The sequence below is a fragment of the Diabrotica virgifera genome, chromosome 5 (assembly GCF_917563875.1).
Source record: "Diabrotica virgifera virgifera chromosome 5, PGI_DIABVI_V3a".
In the NCBI taxonomy this organism is placed as follows: Eukaryota; Metazoa; Arthropoda; class Insecta; order Coleoptera; family Chrysomelidae; genus Diabrotica; species Diabrotica virgifera.
The window spans coordinates 18,078,077-18,098,560 of record NC_065447.1 but is presented as its reverse complement, the minus strand read 5'-3'; the positions used below and the strand labels follow the sequence as shown (position 1 = coordinate 18,098,560).

The 20,484-nt window shown below is 32.3% G+C and overlaps 1 protein-coding gene across 1 annotated transcript; it reads left to right on the top strand.

Moving 5' to 3' along the window:
• Positions 1-239: 239 nt before the first annotated feature.
• LOC114332631 (probable cytosolic Fe-S cluster assembly factor AGAP009023) lies at positions 240-20,228 on the top strand. Its single transcript, XM_028282458.2, has 8 exons — positions 240-429; positions 2,949-3,044; positions 3,096-3,251; positions 7,965-8,247; positions 9,003-9,257; positions 11,185-11,404; positions 14,815-14,972; positions 19,928-20,228. The coding sequence occupies exons 1-8, from the start codon at positions 367-369 to the stop codon at positions 20,167-20,169; spliced, it is 1,473 nt and encodes a 490-aa protein (XP_028138259.1). The 5' UTR covers positions 240-366; the 3' UTR covers positions 20,170-20,228.
• The last annotated feature ends 256 nt before the right edge of the window (positions 20,229-20,484 follow it).

Sequence of the window (20,484 nt, the reverse complement as noted above, 5' to 3'; positions counted from 1 at the left end):
GTGAATTTTTAAAGTGGTTAATACAGCAAAACTTTATTATTTATAAATTTATATCATGATAACTTTATTTATAGTATCATGATTTATATGCCCATTTCACCGATTCAAGTTTATATAGGCAACCCAAATTACACGGCACAAAGTAGTGGGTCAGGATTTAGACAGAATAGTTCATAAGGATCTTATTATCAAAAAGAAGAAATGTACTGCTGACAGTAACAGTAAATGACGTAAATGGTAAATGAGAATAACATAACCTCAAAAATAAATGTTTTGACTTTTCATTTTTCTTTTCATGAGATTACAAATGTTTACGTGAATTTTACATCTTAATCTTTTTAGTGTAACTTACACAACTTTGATGCAATGTCAAGATTTAGCGGAGCTTTACAATTAACAGATTTAGATGATTTTATTACACCTTCACAAGTAAATATCTTTCTAATACAAACTATGAAAACTATATTCTATAAAATTAATATTTTGAGATCGTATTTCTTAGACCCATGTTAAGTTTAATTATACGATTTATATGTTCTTAAAGTTAAGTAGATTCCTGTTTATATCAGTTAATTAATTGATTGAATCATCATCATCATCATTGGCTCGACAGCCCTTTCTGGGTCTTGGCCTGTTCCAGGATTCTTCTCCACTCTGATCTGTTTCGTGCTTTTTTCTCCAGTTTTTTATTTTTAAGGTTTTTATATCATTTTCTATTTGTTCTAAATATCTCAGCTTCAGTCTTCCTCTTCTTCTTTTTCCTACTGGCATCTGTTTGAATATTTTGTTTGGACATGTCCCATCCAACGCAGCCGTCCTATTTTAATGAATGTTATGATATCTGGATCCTGGTATATTTCGTATAGTTCAAAGTTGTACCTTCTTCGCCAAATTCCATTTTCTTTTGTGCCCTTATATATGTGTCGCAAGATTTTTCTTTCAAAGGTGGCTAGCAATGTTTCCTCTCTTTTAGTGAGTGTCCAGGTTTCTGAGCCGTATGTGAGTACCGGTCTTATTAGGGTTTTGTATATTTGGCATTTTGTTTTCCTTGCGACGTTGTCTGATGTTAGTTGCCGAATTAAGCCATGGTAAATTTTATTGGCAATAAATATTCGCCTCTTCACTTCCTCTGCTACGTTATTATCAGATGTGACTAGGGATCCCAAGTATGTAAAGTTTTTTACCCCCTCAATGTTGTATTCTCCTATTGTTATATTTTGTGGCTGCCTTATTTCTGTGTTTTTACTTACCTGCATATATTTTGTTTTGTTCTGGTTGATTTTCAGGCCACTATTTTGTGCAGCTCGTTCTATTTGATTGAATGCCTCTATCATTTCTCTTCTTGATCTTGCAATTATGTCAACATCATCTGCAAATGCTAGTATTTGCACGCTTTTATTAATTATTGTTCCTCGAGTATTGACTGTTGTGTCCCTCATTATTTTCTTGAGTACAATGTTGAACAAGATGCATGATAGAGCGTCTCCCTGGCGTAGTCCCTTTTTCACATCTATTGTTTCCGTTAGTTCGTTTTGTATCCGGATTTTACTTTCTTCTTTTAGAGATTCTTTTATCAGTTCTATTAGTTGTGTTGGTATATTAAATTCTTTCATTGCTTTTATTAAGAATTCTCGGTTTATATTGTCATATGCGCTTTCGAAGTCTATGAAGAGATGATGTGTGTGTCGATGTTATGTTCACTTGTTTTTTCAAGGATCTGTCGCAGAACAAATATCTGGTCTATTGTTGACTTCTGTCTACAGAAGCCACTTTGGTACCTGCCAACTATTTTTTCAGCGTGTGGTCTAAGTCTTTCATAAATGACGTTGGACATTATTTTGTATGCTGCATTCAGCAGCGTGATTCCACGGTAGTTTCCACATTCTAACTGATTCCCTTTTTTATGTAATGGTACAATAATACCACTATTCCACTCCGCTGGTAGCTGTTTATTTGACCATATCTTTGTTATCAATACATGTATTGTTTTCTGTAGTGCGTCTCCTCCTTCCTTCAGTAATTCCGATGCTACTTGATCCGATCCCGGTGATTTATTGTTCTTTAATTTGTCTACTGCTGTTCTAATCTCGGCTATTGTTGGTGGACTCTTTTCTCTGTTGTCTGCTTGGTCTAATGGTATATCAGGGTTCGTCTCACTCCCATCTCCTTCAAGCTTTTCCGTAAAATGTTCTGTCCATCTTCTTAGTATCTCTTGCTGTTCTGTCAATATATTACCTTCCTTGATTGAATACTAACAATTAAAAAAAAAATTATTGATTAATGAAGTAATTCACATAGATACTATATTATCACTTTTTGTGTTCAATTCATTAACCTCGTCATTTATCCTGATTCGCCATGTGCTGTTTTGCTCTTGCATTGCACTGAGCTATATACAGTCTGACCAAATTCACTTTGTATTTGAGATGCGCACAAAGATAATGTGGAAACCATGGATCTTGTAAGCGAGACAGGAATGTACCTACACTCTGCAGGTATTTTTCTTTTCGAGATGTTACCAAAATAAAATTCAAAAAAACCGAATGTCAATACCAGTGCACATCCAAATCTCAAGTGAATTTGGTCAGACTGTACTTTTCTCAGTATTTTTCTCTTGAATGTGCTGAGTTGGGCTGCAGCTATGTTGGACTGTATTATAGCTACACAGCTTAGAGTATAAGCTCAAAATTTCAGAACTATGATTTTTAATTTTTTCGAATTCTGAGAAAACTAATAAATATATTTTTGAAAAATTTAAACTCATAAATAATAAAAGATTACATTATTACCTAGGGTCGAGAGTCTCTTAGAATAAACAAAAAGTTTAATAAACCAATATTAATAATATTGATTAAATAATAATAATTTCCTATATTGAGCATAACTCTTAGCAGAAACACTAATTTAAAAATAAATACATTTAAAAAATTAACAAAATTAATTTTTAGGAATGTATTAAACCCGTAGAAATCAAGAAAAAGCCAGGAAGTAAAACAGGAGCTAAGATACAAATACAATCAGATGATTATTTCCAAATTGAAGAGGTGAGTTATTTTGTGTACAATTAATACTATTTCAAGCTCTATATGTTCTAGGATGGGAGTGCCCAAAAGCTAGAAAAAGTTGAGATAACTTTGGCTGACTGTTTAGCATGTTCTGGCTGTATAACTTCGGCTGAAAGTGTCTTAATATCAAAACAAAGTGAGGCAGAGTTACGGGATGTTCTGGAAGCAAATAAAAAGTTGAAAATTGTAAGTATAGTATGGTTCTTTTAAGCCGAATGCAAGAACCTAAAATGGCCAGATAGTTCATCCCATTTTTGGCAATTGCCCTCTAATATGCAAAGTGGGTATTCAATGAACACCATGTGTAAAATGTAACTTAAGAGAACATATAATTCATTTAGTTGTATATTCCATGAATAGACATCTGTTTTTGGAAATTATCGCAACAAGAAATATTTTACTATGTGCAACATAAGTAACGTTGCATTTATCTGCAACATAAGTATAAAAGTACTAGATAGATAGATAGATATTTATTTATTTATCATAATAGATAATACACAAAACAAAAACATTGCACTCCACACCTGTACAAATTACATAAGAATTGTCAAGGCAAAGAGTGCTGTATAATTATCATAAAGTATTACAAAAATTAAAAACATGAGACTAAACAAATAAAGAAATAAGCATTGTCAAATTAAATTAATCAGAAACATTCAATATATAAACAAAAAAAAAGAGAAAATAAAATAAAAATAAAAACACTGGAAGTACAACAAACATTGCCAATTGGTTTCTAGGTCTTAGTTTTAATATAATTGACTAATAATCTCTTAAAGATAGTTGCATTATGGCTATTTTTAATGTGATAAGGTATATTATTGAACTGTACAATTCCTTTATGAAACGAGCTTTTCATTGAACTGGACTTGTTGGTTGTTCTAACATAAAAATTTATTGAATTTGCAGCTCTAGTGCTATGCTCATGAACATTTGCTATCGGGACCAACTGACTGTTCAAATACTCAGGCAATAAATGGTTTACCTTCTTAAATAAGAATGTCATAGATTGGACATACATAAAATGTTCAACTTTTAACCAATTTAAAGTTTTCACCATATCTTGAATTCGAGTATATCGATTGCATCTCAATATTACTCGCATAGCCTTATTTTGGAGAATTTGAAGCCTGTCATAATTAGAACATCCTGTATAAATCAATGAACAACAATATAAAAAGTGAGGTAATATTAACGAATTATAAATCTTTAATTTAGTTTGAAATGTCAAAAATGGTGATACTCTTCGAAAAAAACCTATTTTTTTCCCTATCTTTCTGCAAATGTAATCAACATGTTTACTAAAAGTTAGTTCCCTATCCAATATGAATCCCAAATACTTTATTTCCTGAACCATTTCAATTTTTGCATTATTTAATTTAATGTGAACATCCAAACTTAAGAATTTCCCGAAAAGAGTATTATTATCAATAAACATGTATTTGGATTTTAACTCATTGACTTTCAATTTGTTTAACTTAAATCTTTCAGTTAATAAATGCAATTCACAATTCATCGTGTCCACTACATCAACAAAATCTTCCCCATAAAAATATATTAATGTGTCATCAGCAAAAAGATGAATTTTACATTTGCTTAATACGTTTCCCACATCATTAATGTATAATATGATAAGTAGAGGTCCAAGTACACTGCCTTGCGGCACACCAATATCATTTAACTGTGGATTTGACATTTTACTATTTAATTTAGTCCTTTGGTACCTATTTGACAGATAATTTTCCAGCCAATTAAAAACTGTCCCGTTAAAACCATATTTCTTTAATTTCAAAAGAAGTATATGACGATTTATTGTTTCAAATGCTCTTTTGAGATCTATAAAAACTGCGCATATACCGACCCCTGTCGTATCTAAAATACTTTTCATATCTGAGACAACTAACTGTAATGCGGTCTCACGTGAATGAGAATTTCTAAATCCAGACTGGTAATTATACAGGATATTATTTGAAGTAATAAATTTAATCAGCTGATTGTACACCACAATTTCTAAAACTTTTTCACAAAATGGGAGCATATTTATTGGACGTAATTGATCAAGTTTATTAGTATTAGGAACTTTTGGAACAGGAACTATAGTTGATATTTTAAATTGCTTGGCCACCAGGCCCTTCTCTAAACTCATATTAATTAAATTTAATAAAGGATAACCTAACACATGAAATAGATTTTTGATAATATCAAGACCTACTTCATCCGTACTATTTTTTTTATATTGAAATTTGATTATATCATATAGTTGGTTTAGTGATATGCTCTCAAAAGTTTCAAAATTTACATAAGATGAAACAACTGTCTGCAAATTTAAATTAATATCACTATTTTGGTCAAAACTTACAATAATATCTTTAATACTATCAACATAATATTGATTTAATATGTTTGCCAAATTTACACTATATGTTACACCTTCATGTTCAAGACTTTGAAATTGTGATATAGTTTTATTAGTTCCTACTAACTGTTTGAGATGTTTCCACATTTGTTTAGAATTACCCCTATTCCTATCAATATTTGACTCATAAAATCTAATTTTAACTTGTTTTAAAATTCTAACACAGTTACTTCTTTCAATTTTATAGTTATTCCAATCCACGCAATCGTTTGTAAACAAAAATCTTTTATAAGCAAGATTTTTATTCTTAACTGCCAATTTACAAGTGTTGTCAAACCATTTATTACCAAAGTTCTTAACTTCCACAGTTTTAACTGGTGATACTCTATTCAAAACATCTACGATATTATTGATGAAAGTATCAGTAACTTCATCGATGTTTACCGAAGAATATGCCCAATCTTTTTCAATCAACATGTTTACCATATTATCATATATTATTTTAGAACGAATTTGTTTTGTTTCAATGACTTCACTTTTAGTTACTTTATTATTGAGCACATGGACAATACAGTGATCAGATATTATGTAATTTTTTTTCTACATGAGCAGTTAACGTATAGTCATTACTTATGACAAGATCAATCATAGATTTTGAATCTTTAAAAATTCTTGTATATTCATTTACAAGTTGCTGCATTCCATTATTTTCTATATATTCTTTCAATTTACTTTTACCCTGACAATTTTTATCATAATGTATGTTGAAATCTCCAGCAATGACTATACTACAACTACTATGTGATTCATAATAATCATCCATCCACTTGAAAAATACATCAATGAATTCACTTACACTACCACTTGGCGATCTATAAATACCCACTATTCCATAGTATGATCCATTAATTACAACATCCAAAGACAAAACCCACAAACTCTTGTCAATAATAAATGTTTTGATATTGTTGACTTTTATGTATTCTTTCGTATAAATTAGAACTCCTCCTGTATGACGACTACTAGAATCACAACGCGCCATTACATATTCAGGGATCTGTAGCTCAGAATCTGAAAAATCGCTAGTGATACAAGTTTCCGTTAAACATAAAATGTGTGGGTCATATACCTGAACATAAAGTTTGATTTCATCGCAATGTTTATAGTAACTTTCAGCATTAATACAAGAAAGAAGGAGATTATCTGTACACTTTTTATTTGTGCGTGCAATATTTGAAGGCGTCTTTGATGGCTAGATATTATACCCTATTCTTTCTTTGACTTTTAATAACTGTCTTTGATAACTACTACAATTTCTATCAAATACATTATGGTTATAATTAACATGTTTAAGTTTAAGAATTTCATTTGCATATTTACAGTTAACACAAGTAAAATTATCGTTAGTAACTCATCTTTTTTGTGTTGACCTCCACATAATGGACAAACATCCTGTGAAGTACATTTATCTGCGAAATGTCCAAATTTCCAGCACCGAAAACAACGAATAATATTTACGTGTTCAAAAAATCTGTAGTTATTCCATCCTATATGTATTTTTTCCTTTTCATTAATTAGATAATTAAATATATCTGCTGAAATTTCCACTATTACATTAAGTGCATTACGGTTATTAGTTTTCGATTTATATTTACGTAATATTTTAATGTAAGTTTCTATACCGTCAGTCAAATTTTGTTTTTTAAAACTATCAACAAAGCTGTCAATATCTTCAATGTCTTTTTCGTGGACATTAATGATCTTGATCTTAGGTTTAGATATACTTGCAATTTTTATCTCATAATCTGCTCCAAGAACTTTTTCAGCATTAATTTTCAAATTATCCAAAGACTCCTTATTATTACAATGAATTGCAATCGACCCTTTAGCACAAGATTTAACATTTTCAACCGACACATTTATATCAACTGGACTAAATTTTTGTGCTAATACAGTTTTTGTTGTTAAACAATTTTGATTTTGATTTTTTGGTTTTATAGTAAGTGGTTCGGTTTTTTTCGTTTTTACAACATCGCTCCATTGACGCTGACTGTTTGTTAGTGTACCATTATTTTCAATAAGATCAATTAACTTACAAGTTTTTTCCAATACTTCTTTTGTTTTCTTTTCATTAAGTTGATATTCAGACTCGTTTTTGTTAAGTCTATTTTCAGCTATCGTAAAACAATTGCCACAAAACCACTTTAAATTAACACAATCTTGTTTAATTTTTAACACTTGATCTTTCACTTTAGCACAATGCAAATGATATGGTTTAATACACAAATCGCAAACGATATACTTATTATTTACAATAAAATTATCAGCACATTGGACACACGTCTGTATGCCCGGCGCCATCTTTGACTACCCAACTAATGTCCCTACTTATGTCTAATGTGTCTAATAATTGTGCAATTTACTTTTGTACTTCTTATGTTGCACAGTAAAATTTTCATTGTAGCAAAAAACAGTCGTAGTCTCTACATTTAAGTATTTTTCCATTTGTAAAACATAGTCCTTATCTAATATTTTTATAGATAAATGGCGATGCTGTGGTCACTGAAATCCAAATAGTCATTGTAAGTTTATCCATACAGCCTGTATTGTCTTTAGCGGTACGCTACAATCTTAAACCAGATGAATGTGCTGCAAAACTTTGTCAGTATTTTAAACAACTAGGGGCAGATATGGTAGTAGATATGACTATTGCTGATGATTTAGCCATTTTAGAAGCGCAAAAGGAATTTATAAGAAGATATCGAGCAACTCATAGCGATGGTGTTAAAAATATTTTGCCAATGTTGGCATCTAGTTGTCCAGGTAAATATAATCATTATCAGTAATAACAATAATAAAAAAGGAGAAAAACACACGCGCACACAAAGGGGCCCAAACGAGACGTTGAACTGGGCTTATGTCTTAGTGCTGTGTCGCTATGAAGGGCACCTTAGCGTAACCAGAATGACCCCGGGGGGGGGGGGGTGTTACAATTACTGGATGGTCTCTGGCGGGTATGGGGTTAAGTTTATAGAGCTCCTCAAAGTACATCCCAATGGGGGGGGGGCGGTTATAACCCCCAAAACCCCTCCTGGTTACGCCTATGCCTTAGTGTGAAAAGTGACCTTGTCTAATTTCTTATTTGTATCATACTATTGTTTCTGCTTTACTCTCTGATCTTCCTTATATCCCACTTTCTCGTATTGTACATAGTCACCCTCTTCTTTACCATTAACTGGATTGGTACAACTGCTACTGTCACTTGTGCAGCACATTCTATTCTTAACGTGAAACAAAGTATAGAAGTGGCAGTGCTCAGCTCTTATGACAAACCTCTCTATATGTTTGTGAAAGTGTATCAGTCACCAAGTTGAACCCCCAGAACTTCATAGAGTCCTTCTTTCTTTTTCCTTTTAGTATGGCGACCTCTGTCTTCTCTTCTACTAATACCAATTTATTTTTTTAACCCATATGGATACTTCGTTCAGAGCCTTATTTCTTTTTTCTGTGCTCTGTTTTCTTATATTTCTGTACACTACTAAAAGTATTCCGTTCATATTAATTTCTTTTATTTTAAGGTTGGGTGTGTTACGCAGAAAAAACTCATGGCAGCTACATTCTACCATACATATCAACAGCAAAATCACCACAACAACTCATGGGTTCGTTATTGAAGGAATATGTAACTAAAAAACTAGAACCTAAGTATCCCAAAGCCCACATATACCATGTAGCTGTTATGCCTTGCTATGACAAAAAGCTGGAAGCTTCTAGAAGCGATTTCTTTTCCCAGGAAACTAATAGACCCGATGTGGATTGTGTAATTACACCTGGTAAGTATCATTAATTTATAAAGAGAAAGAATTATACAGAACCATTTAAAATTTGTTGTAATCCTTATTCTTTCCTAATGAACTTCCATGACAGTTTTGTCGCTGTCTTTATATCGTTACACTGGAACTACCATCTAAATATTCGTCTTTAGAATAAATAATATATTATAATATATTAACAATAAAATGAAGTAAGAGACAGACATACTCTCAATCATTTATTGTAACTCCTGATGACCGGTTTCGCTCTCTATAATATGCAGAGCATCTTCAGGTTAACGGTTACAAGTAACTAAACGCTAAAAAAAAACCAGAAGATAATAAAAACCATAAAAAGATCCATAATAAGATCAAGCCAATATTGAACAACATACATAAAAGGTTATTAACGACGTTCTACACCTTCGTTGCGGGGTATGCCTCTCAGAGGAAAGGGGGGAAACTTATATGCAAGCGAAAGTTGGTAACAATGCATTTATAGCAGAATACTCAAGTCATATGTTTCAGTATTGAATACTTTATAAAAATAAATTATAATAAATTACGGAATTAATTATAATAAATTAATTTAAATAATGGTACGGTAAACAATCCTCATTTTTTAATATGTTATTCCTTACAAAAAAACCTTTAATTTAAGCACAAATAATTAAAAATCGTAAATTTGTGTCAAAAGTTAACTTTTTAAGAATTCCCATAAGAGCCCATGTTAAAACTTAACTTTGACCCTTAATAGTAATTAAACGGTACGGTAAAACAATTTTTAAAAAATCAAGTCTCAGTTTTTTTAAGTAAACTATAACATACTAAAATTTCATGCAAATCCTTAATTCTTTGCCGAACCTGTAGAACGTCGTTAAGACAACAAATACATATGCACGTAGACATAACGGCAGCAACAAACGCTCTCATGTCTACAAACACATTAATCAAAAAGTTAATATCTGATATTGGCTTTGATATTGGTGTTAACTCTGGTCATGCAATTGTAACCTAATTGTTAAGGTCAATGCTCCTTGATGTTCCAATCTCAGGAGCAGTGGTCGTACAAAGGAAGAAACACTTGGAAAGGTCAGAATTGTACCTAAATGATTGTATTAGCAGTCTCCACTGCTCCAGACATTGGAACATCAAGGAGCATTGAACTTAACAATTGGGTTATAATTGCACGACCAGAGTTAACACCAATATCAGGTATTAACTTTTTTGATCCAAACGTTGTCAGCCTTACCTTCACCAACACATAAATAAATAGAAATCATTTAATAAATATAGATAAAAAATTTTAAAACCGTTACATATTAAAATTATTGTATATATGACATCCACTTTTAAACTACTTCACAAACAAAAATAAACAGATTTGTTGGCTGTCTCTCGCCACTTATCTCACCACCCTCAAAAACTTTTCCATATAATTGTTAACCTTTACAACATTTTCCGTTTATTCCACCATACCCCCATTGGCATAATTTGAGCGATAAATCATGTTATTGGATACTCAAGAAGGTGCCCCTTGTAGCGGAATGTAAGTACAACACATTATCATTGCATAATTATAGACTGCATACATTTGCATGTGTTTGTAGACATGAGGGCGTTTGTTGGTGCCGTTATGTATATGTGCATAATATGTATTTGTCTGTTGTCTTAATAACCTTTTATGTATATTGTTCAATATTGGCTTGATCTTATGGATCTTTTTAGCATCTTTTATAACCAGACATTGTTCTAACTCTGGTTTTTATTTGTATAATTTAGTTACTGGTAACTGTTGACCTGAAGATGCTCTACATATTATAGAGAGTGAAACCGGTCGTCGGGAGTTACAATAAATGATTGAGAGTATGTCTGTCTTTTACTTTATTCAAAATGGACTCTCACATGCAACCCATTGAACATTAACAATAAAGTTTTTTACTTTTAGTTGAATTGGAGCAAATGTTGATGAAAGACAATATATCTTTAGACACGTTGGAAAACGGAAAATTTTCGCAACCTTGGAACTCCCTCACAGAAGAAATTGTACCGTCACTTGTGAAACATATTGGATCGGGATCAGGTGGATACGCCGATCATATTTTTAAGTATGCTGCAAGGGACTTGTTTAGTGAAGACTGTGATCATTTAGAGTACAAATCTGTAAGGTATTAAATTTTTGTAACTTTTAACATTATCAATATTCATCATCAATGACGTTACAACTCTTCGTGAGTCTTTGCCGCATTTACTATTGCCTTCCATGTTTGTCGGTCATGTGCCTCTATTTCCCATTGTCTCACTCCCATTTTTTCCAGATCTTCTCTGACTGCATCTTTCCACCTTTTTCTATTAGGCCGTTCTACAAACCTTCTCCAGTCTGTCCTTTCCCAAAACACATTGTTTATTCGCGGTGTGCAAGTACTTGGAAGGGGAAACGAGAAACGACCCTGCGCGAGTCGCGGAGAAATATTGCAACTATCTTAAATAATTCATATTGTCAATTGAAATTGTCAAATTGACGTATATTTCATGCCTTCTGTCAATGAAGCAGAAAAATTATATATTGCTCCACAATATTGATATGATATGCAATTATTATATAAAGGTAAATTTAATTAATTTTATTTTGCTTGCAGTACTGCATTTTAATAACTAATTTTATTTACTATATACAATTGTTGACGTTTTCATAACATAACCTGAATCTTATTTTTTCTTCTTATTATTTTTTTGGACTATGGCCTTGACAATTATCCAGTAACCAGGACTAATATAATTGGCCAATATAATTAAAAGTGCGAATTTTAGTATAGAGCGTAGAAATAGGGGTCGCTTTGCCGAACTTGCACGGTCCCAAAGGCGATTGTCGTTACTGCGTATCACATGCCATGTCCATTCGAGTCTATTTTCTGTCTAATAATCAATATTGCATCAAATAATAAGACTGTATAGATTGATCCAACTATATCCTTTCTAGAGAAGAAATTCCAGAAAGCATGGGAACCCTCATCCATAAACTAATATTTAAGTTAAATAGTGAAGACTTCCCTGTTTCCCTAAACTTATTAATCTTAAATATTAAAGTAGTTGTCTTCATTCAAAATAGTAGAGGTCCCTTGATTTTATTCGCCATTTAGTATTTCTGCTTATGTCCTTTAATGGGCATATTTTAGGTCTAGGTTTTTTGTTAATACGATATTGCCGCCCCGGAAGAACATTGACGTAACTGCCAAAAACAAAATTGTTCAGGGGAGCACAAAATCATTTTTAAATATTTAAAATAGTGACTAAATCAAGAGTAATCGTCCAGGAGCATCGGTATGGCATTTATCCTTACAACACTGGCTTTTATTTTTTTATTTTCATCCCTGTTTCGTTATCTTAATTTAATCCCCTATTTTCAACCCTATCTACAGTTGTGTCATTGTTCAACTTAAAATTGTTCTTCATCATGAAGAAACCAACACAATATTAAGTTGAACTCATAATCTTTGGATCAGCAATACCGCTAAGAACAGTCATGCTGGATAAAGAACAAAAATTAATAGTTACACAACTGTTTAACACATTGCGTGCCACGTCGCTATATACGAGAGACACAGATATTTTGCCAGGGGCCACGTCGCTCATTTTTGATATACACATACGTGTATATGACATGGCCGTGGATATCAATGGTCCGTGAGACTATTATCCCGATTAAAGCGTGACACGCAATGTGTTAAAGTACAGTTAAGACATTAAATGATACACAAAATTAGTCGAACAATCCAGTGGCGGCCCGTGTGCTAGTGCCATAAAGCCATGGCACTACCTTGCTAACTATGCAGAAACATATTTTTTATCTTCAAAACTTTTTAATTCCTGTTAATTTTTTTGTGTGTATTTCTTTTGATCTTCATAAATTATTTAAAATATGGCAACTATGGGCGTAATAAAATCCTTGCCGACAGCGGAGATTATTCGACAGGAGAATCTCCTTCGTGCTAAAGTCAGTATTGGCACGACTAAAGAGAGAAAGATGTTACGAGCATTATATGTAAGTGACAGATAAAGAGCTATATTGGACTATTAGTATACCTTAAAATGAGAATCTCTGTGCCGAGCACGAGGTTGAGTTTCTTTACGTGCTGGTTTGTCGCTTTTATTATGTATATTTTCTATTAAAAAGTTTTTGTATTTATAATTAAACTTTTAGGGCATCATGATCGTGGGTGTAGTATAAATAATATTTTGATTATTTCTTAAGTTTAATTTATTAATTGACAATGAAGAAGGTTTTGTGGAGCTTTCGAGTTAGCTTTAAGAGGTCACGACGAAAAAGAACATTCAGAAAATAGAGGCATATTTAAGGAGCTGGTCAATTTTAGCGCCGAATTAGACAACGACTTAAAGGTTCATATTATTCAAAGTACCAGATCTTTCAAAGGTCTACCTTCTCCGGACATTTAGTTGCTTCTAATTTATTTATGTCGGAGAAGTTTTCTGCTTATAAGCATTAGTTCTCCGAATCATTTCTTAATAAAACATGGAGACAATTTTAATTTTTAAGCAAAACTCAATTTAAAACTGAATTAGAAGTAGGTACTGTATTAGCGAGACGAATTAAGTACTACCTCTGGGGCTGTTTCGCTATCGGTTTTATTGTAGAGGGAAGGCTTAAAAAGCACATTTGAAGAAACTATACAACTTTTAAGTTTTTTAGTTACCATTCCTATATCAACATCTGAAGCAGAACGCTGTTTTTCTATGTTAAAACATAGTGCTTTAGGTATGCTATCTGCAGAAAAGCATTTTGTAAATTGTATTGATAATTTTAATAATTAATAAAGTCATTGAAAACTTTGCAACCAAAAAATAGCAAAATGAACTTCATATATCGTAAACTTTAAAAGTGACATTACAAAAATTTGTGCATGTGTGTGAATAATGAAATAGTATTATTTTTATAAATTGGTAAATAGAAACTAAATCGTAATAACAAACTTCAAGCACTATCAGCAGTAAATGCTGGTGGTAGGTTAAGAGGTTTTTATTATTAATTAATTTACGGAACTGTCTTGATCAATGTTGGACAATTGCTTGGCACCTCAGATCAATAAACAAAAAATACATAAGATAAAAGTATCCGCGCATATAATTTTTTAGTTTTTGTTGTAAGTATACCTTTTTTGACAATATCGTGAATTTGTCACTAAAAATTTTGGCGGCTGCCCGAGTTCTGGCACTACCTTCTTAAAGTGGTACGAGCCGCCACTGGAATAATCACATAAAAGACACTTACGTCCTTATTGAACCAACATTCCAGTCCAAAGTGATCTTACTAAAAGTCATGCGTGGCAAAATTGAAGCTTGTGTCATTGTTCTTCTGCAACAAAGTTTAAAATGTCGCATATTTCAACAACGACACAACTACCCTCTAGTGGCTCAGCACATAGTTACAGTTGTGTCGTATCATCTGCCCACGGTATTTTTATCGTTAATGACGCAATAAACAGGGAAGGCGATATTGGTATTATTAATCCCAGAAAATTGAGATTTATTTGGAGTTACATGCATTGATTCATGGTTTTAGGAATCCAGATTTCAAAGAAGTTATTCTGGAGAAAAACGGTGAGGTTGTCTTAAGGTTTGCCATAGCTAATGGATTTAGAAACATACAAAATTTGGTACAAAAGCTAAAAAGGGGAAAATCCCAGTATCACTATGTGGAAGTCATGGCTTGTCCTTCAGGTAAACTTTTTAATATATCAGACATCAATAAAATGAAACAAAAAGACTACTAGATCCAAATACTGAATCCATTAATGTATCTGTATATGTATATTGTCAAGACGATGTAGTGTCTTTTTATTATTGTTGATATCTCAAAAATTTAGCTGTATTCGCTCCGTGCGTGACCGTGGTGGACGAAACTATGCCAGCGCCCGTAGCGGCGAAATATGACAACTTTGGCGAAGAGTGATTGAATAATAATTTTTATTGCCAACCGTCACCAAAGTCATGCATTATTGTGTACTCATTTGCCCTCATTTGCGGCAGTAAAGTAACACTTTATTGTACTGAAAGAAGAATTTTACTTTACCTGTCGCGATTAATCTGAATTGAATGTAAGTGGTCGATGGCAGTAATCGATTATTTATTTGAGTTAACTTGTTAACTTACAATTTATTTACTTTAATTATTAAAAATATTGTACAAAATTTACGACATTGTTAATTAAATTGATGTCGAAAAGTGAAATTCTGTAGTATTTTGTAATTATATTCATATGAAATAAATCAACACTTTACCGATTTAGAATTATTCAATATTGATAACTATCGATTAAAAATCGAAAGCGGCCATCATGCAGAAGTCACCTGTCATCACTGTCATGAAATTTTTATTACGTCTAAATTTAAAAAAATCCTAAATTTTAAGTATGTACCTAAGTATTAAAACCAATATCAAATTGCTGGCGATAAAATTTTGTATGCACCACGTCAGTAAAGCCTCTTTATCGAACTCGTCTGTTATTCGCCTCGCTCTGCTCATAATATCAGAGTCGTTCGATAAAGAGTAACTTTACTGACTTGGTACATAAATAACTAAAGTCCGTGATAATACACATTTATGACATTTATTCTAACATGACATTTTAGTTAAGCTGACAGTTGTCACATTTTATTTTCATTTTGTTATAAAAACAAATCAAATGTGTTTCTTGCATTTATAAAATGGTATTTTCTTTGATTTGTATAGTCTTATAAATTATACAGATTATATTTGTAATATTATTATCTAATTAAAAAAAAAATTAAAGCACTCACGGGAGTGCCGACAGAAGTGAAAACTTCTTATATGATATAAATTACGAGCTCAATGCTTTTCCCCATCCAAAAAGAAGTGCTATACCTATATTATAATATACGCGTTGCGTACGTTCTATGCTATTTATGTATACATACACATATTATATATACATACGAAATTTAGTTTGGCAAAGTGATGAAGGTCGCAAATTCAATACTTTTTTACTATCTAAAAAGTGCACAACGTCCCTAAAGAAGTTTTCACTTTAAAAATTTATTTCGTCGAAGAAATAACGGTCGCTAATTCAATACTTCTTCCCCGTCCAACAAGTGCACAACGTCCCTAAAAAAGTTTTCGCTTCAAAAATGTATTTCTTCGAAGCAATGACGGTCGCGCTGACGGTCGATAATTCAATACTTTTCTTCATCTAAAAAGGACACATCCCTAAAGAAGTTTTCACTTCAAAAATTTATTTCGTCGATGCAATGACGGTCGCTAATTTAATACTATTTTCCCATCGAAACAGTGCAAAACGTCCCTAAAGAAGTTTTCACTTCAAAAATTTATTTCGTCGAAGCAAAGACGGTCGGGGTGACTGTCGCTAATGCAATACTTTTTCCCCATCTGAAAAGTGCACAACGTCTCTAAAGAAGTTTTCACTTCAAAACATTATTTCGTCGAAGCAATGACGGTCGCGATGACAGTCGCTAATTCATTACTTTTTCCCCATCTCAAAGTGCACAACCTCCCTAAAGAAGTTTTCATTTCAAAAATTTATTTCGTCGAAACAATGACGGTCGCTAATTCAATACTTTTTCCCCATATAAAAGTGCACAACGTCCCTAAAGAAGTTTTCACTTAAAATTTTATTTTGTCGAAGCAATGACGGTCGCGATGACGGTCGCTAATTCAATAATTTTTCCCCATCTAAAAAGGGCAAAACGTCCCTAAAGAAGTTTTTACTTAAAAACATTATTTCGTCGAAGCAATGACGGTCGCGATGGCGGTCGCTAATTCAATACTTTTTCCCCATCTAAAAAGTGCACAACGTCCCTAAAAAAGTCTTCACTTCAAAAATTTATTTGGTCGAACCAATGACGGTCGCTAATTTATACTTTTTCCCCATCTAAAAAGTGCACAACGTCCCTAAAGAACTATTCACCTCAAAAATTTATTCCGCCGAAGCGATGACTGTTGCTAATTCAATACATTTTCCCCATCTAAAAAGTGCACAACGTCCCTAAAGAAGTTTTCACTTCAATAATATTAGTATTATTATACGTACATTATAATAATATACGTACAAAATTTACTTCGTCGAAGCGATGACGGTCGCGATGACGGTCGTGAAATCAATATTTTTCCCCATCCCAAAATAGACTTTACATTTATTTTAAATTTAAATACTTTTATACAATTTATGTATACATACACATAATATAGATGTCGATCTCGGAAGAGATGACGGTCGCGAAATAAATCGTTTTTCCCCATCCTAAAATAGGTTTTACATTTATTTTAAATTTAAATACTTCTATACAATTTATATATACATACACATAATATATCTATATATGTACAAAATTTATTTCGCCGAAGTGATGACGGTCGCCAATTCAATGCTTTTTCCCCTATCCAGAAATCGCACAATGTCCCTAAAGAAGTTTTCACTTCAAAAATATTTTTTTTTATTATGGCGCCATCTATCGACAACTAGAATAACTAGAATAAATGTTATAAATGTCACCGACGAAATGTAATCACCGACGGGCCTTTTTTCTGTCACATACAATTTAATGCGTTAGAAAGAAATCGAAAAATTGTGACACACTGAAAGATGACCATGAGAAAAAAATATATTCCTATTGCCATCATTTCCATTTTGTGTTACACACACACCATAAAATTAATAGTTCAATAGACCCAGCTAATGTTAAAATACGCATTTATTAATAATTCACACTGCCTACTTGCTTTCGATGTACACTTAAAATTGATATTTTCTTTAGAGAACTTTCAGATATTAGCTTTTTAATTTGACGTTTATTTGACAGTCGAACTTATTATTTGTGTAATAAATTTGATCAAAAATGGTAAATAAATATTACATTAACGTCAAATATGTCATATGTATACCATATGTTTAACGTCAAATTGTGTTCGCCAAAAATTTCAGGCGACTACGCTAGGTGTCGCGTCAGTCATGCACGGAGCTAATAGACATTTAAACTACTTTAACAAAAAATATTTGCTATAGAATTTGAACATAATGCTACGAAGCTTCAGGAATTAAAGTTAAAGCGGTAATAGGGAACTTGGACATTTTTTTTATTACAGAATAATGTTCAGTTTTGTTTAAAAATGAGATTTCCAAAATTTCACGCTTCAAAAACTCGTAATAACTTAGAAATACAAATTTAAAGTCTTCTGCAGTATAAAATAGTTCAAACGAACCGTGACGTCACATAGTTTTTTTTATATAGTTATGATTATGGTTACCTTAGACAAGGAAAAAAGAGAGGACGGGTAACACTCATTTAACACACACGTTCCAAAAGTGAAGCCAATTTTTGGTTTATTTGTCACCAAAAACATGGCGGTCACGTCAAAAATAACAATGGGTTGCCAGTGGTGGGTGTTCGTTGAAGGTTAAAATTTCATAAAAAATAAAGTAAATCATAATCTAAAATTCGTAATAAAAACATATGTATGTATTAAAACATATGTACGTAATATGAGCAACTTAATAAAACATTTACCATACACAAATTCTTCATTTTAAATACCATGTTTTCATTTTAAATACTCAATGCATAACAATACCCCAAAGATACGTCGATGATCAAAATCTCTGGTGTCGGTTTGGCTTCACTTTTGGTCATAGGATTACTCGTCCTCTCTCTTTCCTTGTCTAAGATGGTTACATTTAGGTATATTCTTCTTCTCCTTCTTTAGTTTATTGGCCTCCACCTACTTGGGTATTTGGCCAGCTCATCGGCGCGGAATAAGGAAAAAATATATATTCTAATGACATTTGACATTTATCGTATGTCATTGTAATAATAGATATCAGTTTGTTGAGATTGGAGTTTGATATAGTTATTGAAGGAAAGGAAAGAAGGTTTACTATGGAAAATAAAACCATTTTGTAAAAGTACAAGTTTTCTATGAATAGTTCAAACGATCAAAAACACTTGTGACATCACATAACTGTATTTTCTACTGACGTTTATAATGTCTAATTTAAAATTATATACAATTTTGTTTACTTTGTTGGTACAGAATGTAAACATATAACCGGATGACGTCACGACGCGTTTTGGGGTGGCTGGTATAATTTGAATTTTTAATCGTCTTTAGGGGCCAAACGAAAGGCAAACAAAACTTTTTTATCTTTGATACATGTTTTAAATTATGTTATGTTGTGATTTATAACATTTTTTTCGAATTCAAAATTTTATGTAAGTTCCCTATTGTTAGGGTTACCATAATTTATTAAGGCCAAATCCAGACAGGGGTAGTCCAAGGTGTTGTAGAAAATATAAAATGTGAATTTGACTGCGTTGCTACCTCTACATTGTACATTATGTACATATATGCGAAATGCATCTGGCAGCATTAAAAGTACAGCTGTTTCGCTAAAATATGCAACTAACATTGAAAATCTCTGAAAGTTTAAAATACATATACCTATGTTTTAACATACTTTAGACCTAAGGTGCTGCGCAGAATGAAATTTCCCACTGTTGGGCCTAGTATTTACCATTTTTTAGTAAAGCAAAAAAATCCGGACATTTCTCATATCCGGACATGTCTTTCAAATCCGGACGAAATCCGGACATATGGTAACCCTACCTATTGTTATTTTAAAACTATACGTAAATTTATTTTAGGTTGCTTAAATGGCGGAGCCCAGGTTAGACCAAAGGAAGGTAGATCTGTCAAAGATCTTTTGTTGGAGATCGAGAAACTTTATGACTCTCTTCCAACACATTTGCCAGAAAGTAACAAAGTTGTTAAAGAGCTGTATGACAGTTGGTTGCAGGGTGAAGATAGTGACAAGTGTTCTTTGATATTACATACCCAATATCATGCCGTGGAAAAATCAACAAACGCTTTAAATATTAAGTGGTAAAGATGTTAAAGTTATGTTTTATTTGTAAAATAAAGTCGTTAATAAAAATTTTTTGTTAACTATTTTATTCTGAATAAATCCTAAACTCACGACTATTCATTGGGAGATTCTAAGCTCCAACACCAACCATGAACGGAGGTCTCCATATAATGAGTCAAAAGAAGAGCTCAAAAGGCTTCAATGGAAGCCTTACTACCTTTTCCAGCGAGCTAGTAGTATCTCGTTGAAAGAAAACAAAACAAAAAGCCTTTTCCAGCGAGCTAGTAATATTCCGTTGAAAGAAAAACCAAACGGGGGAAACCATTAAGGTATCAA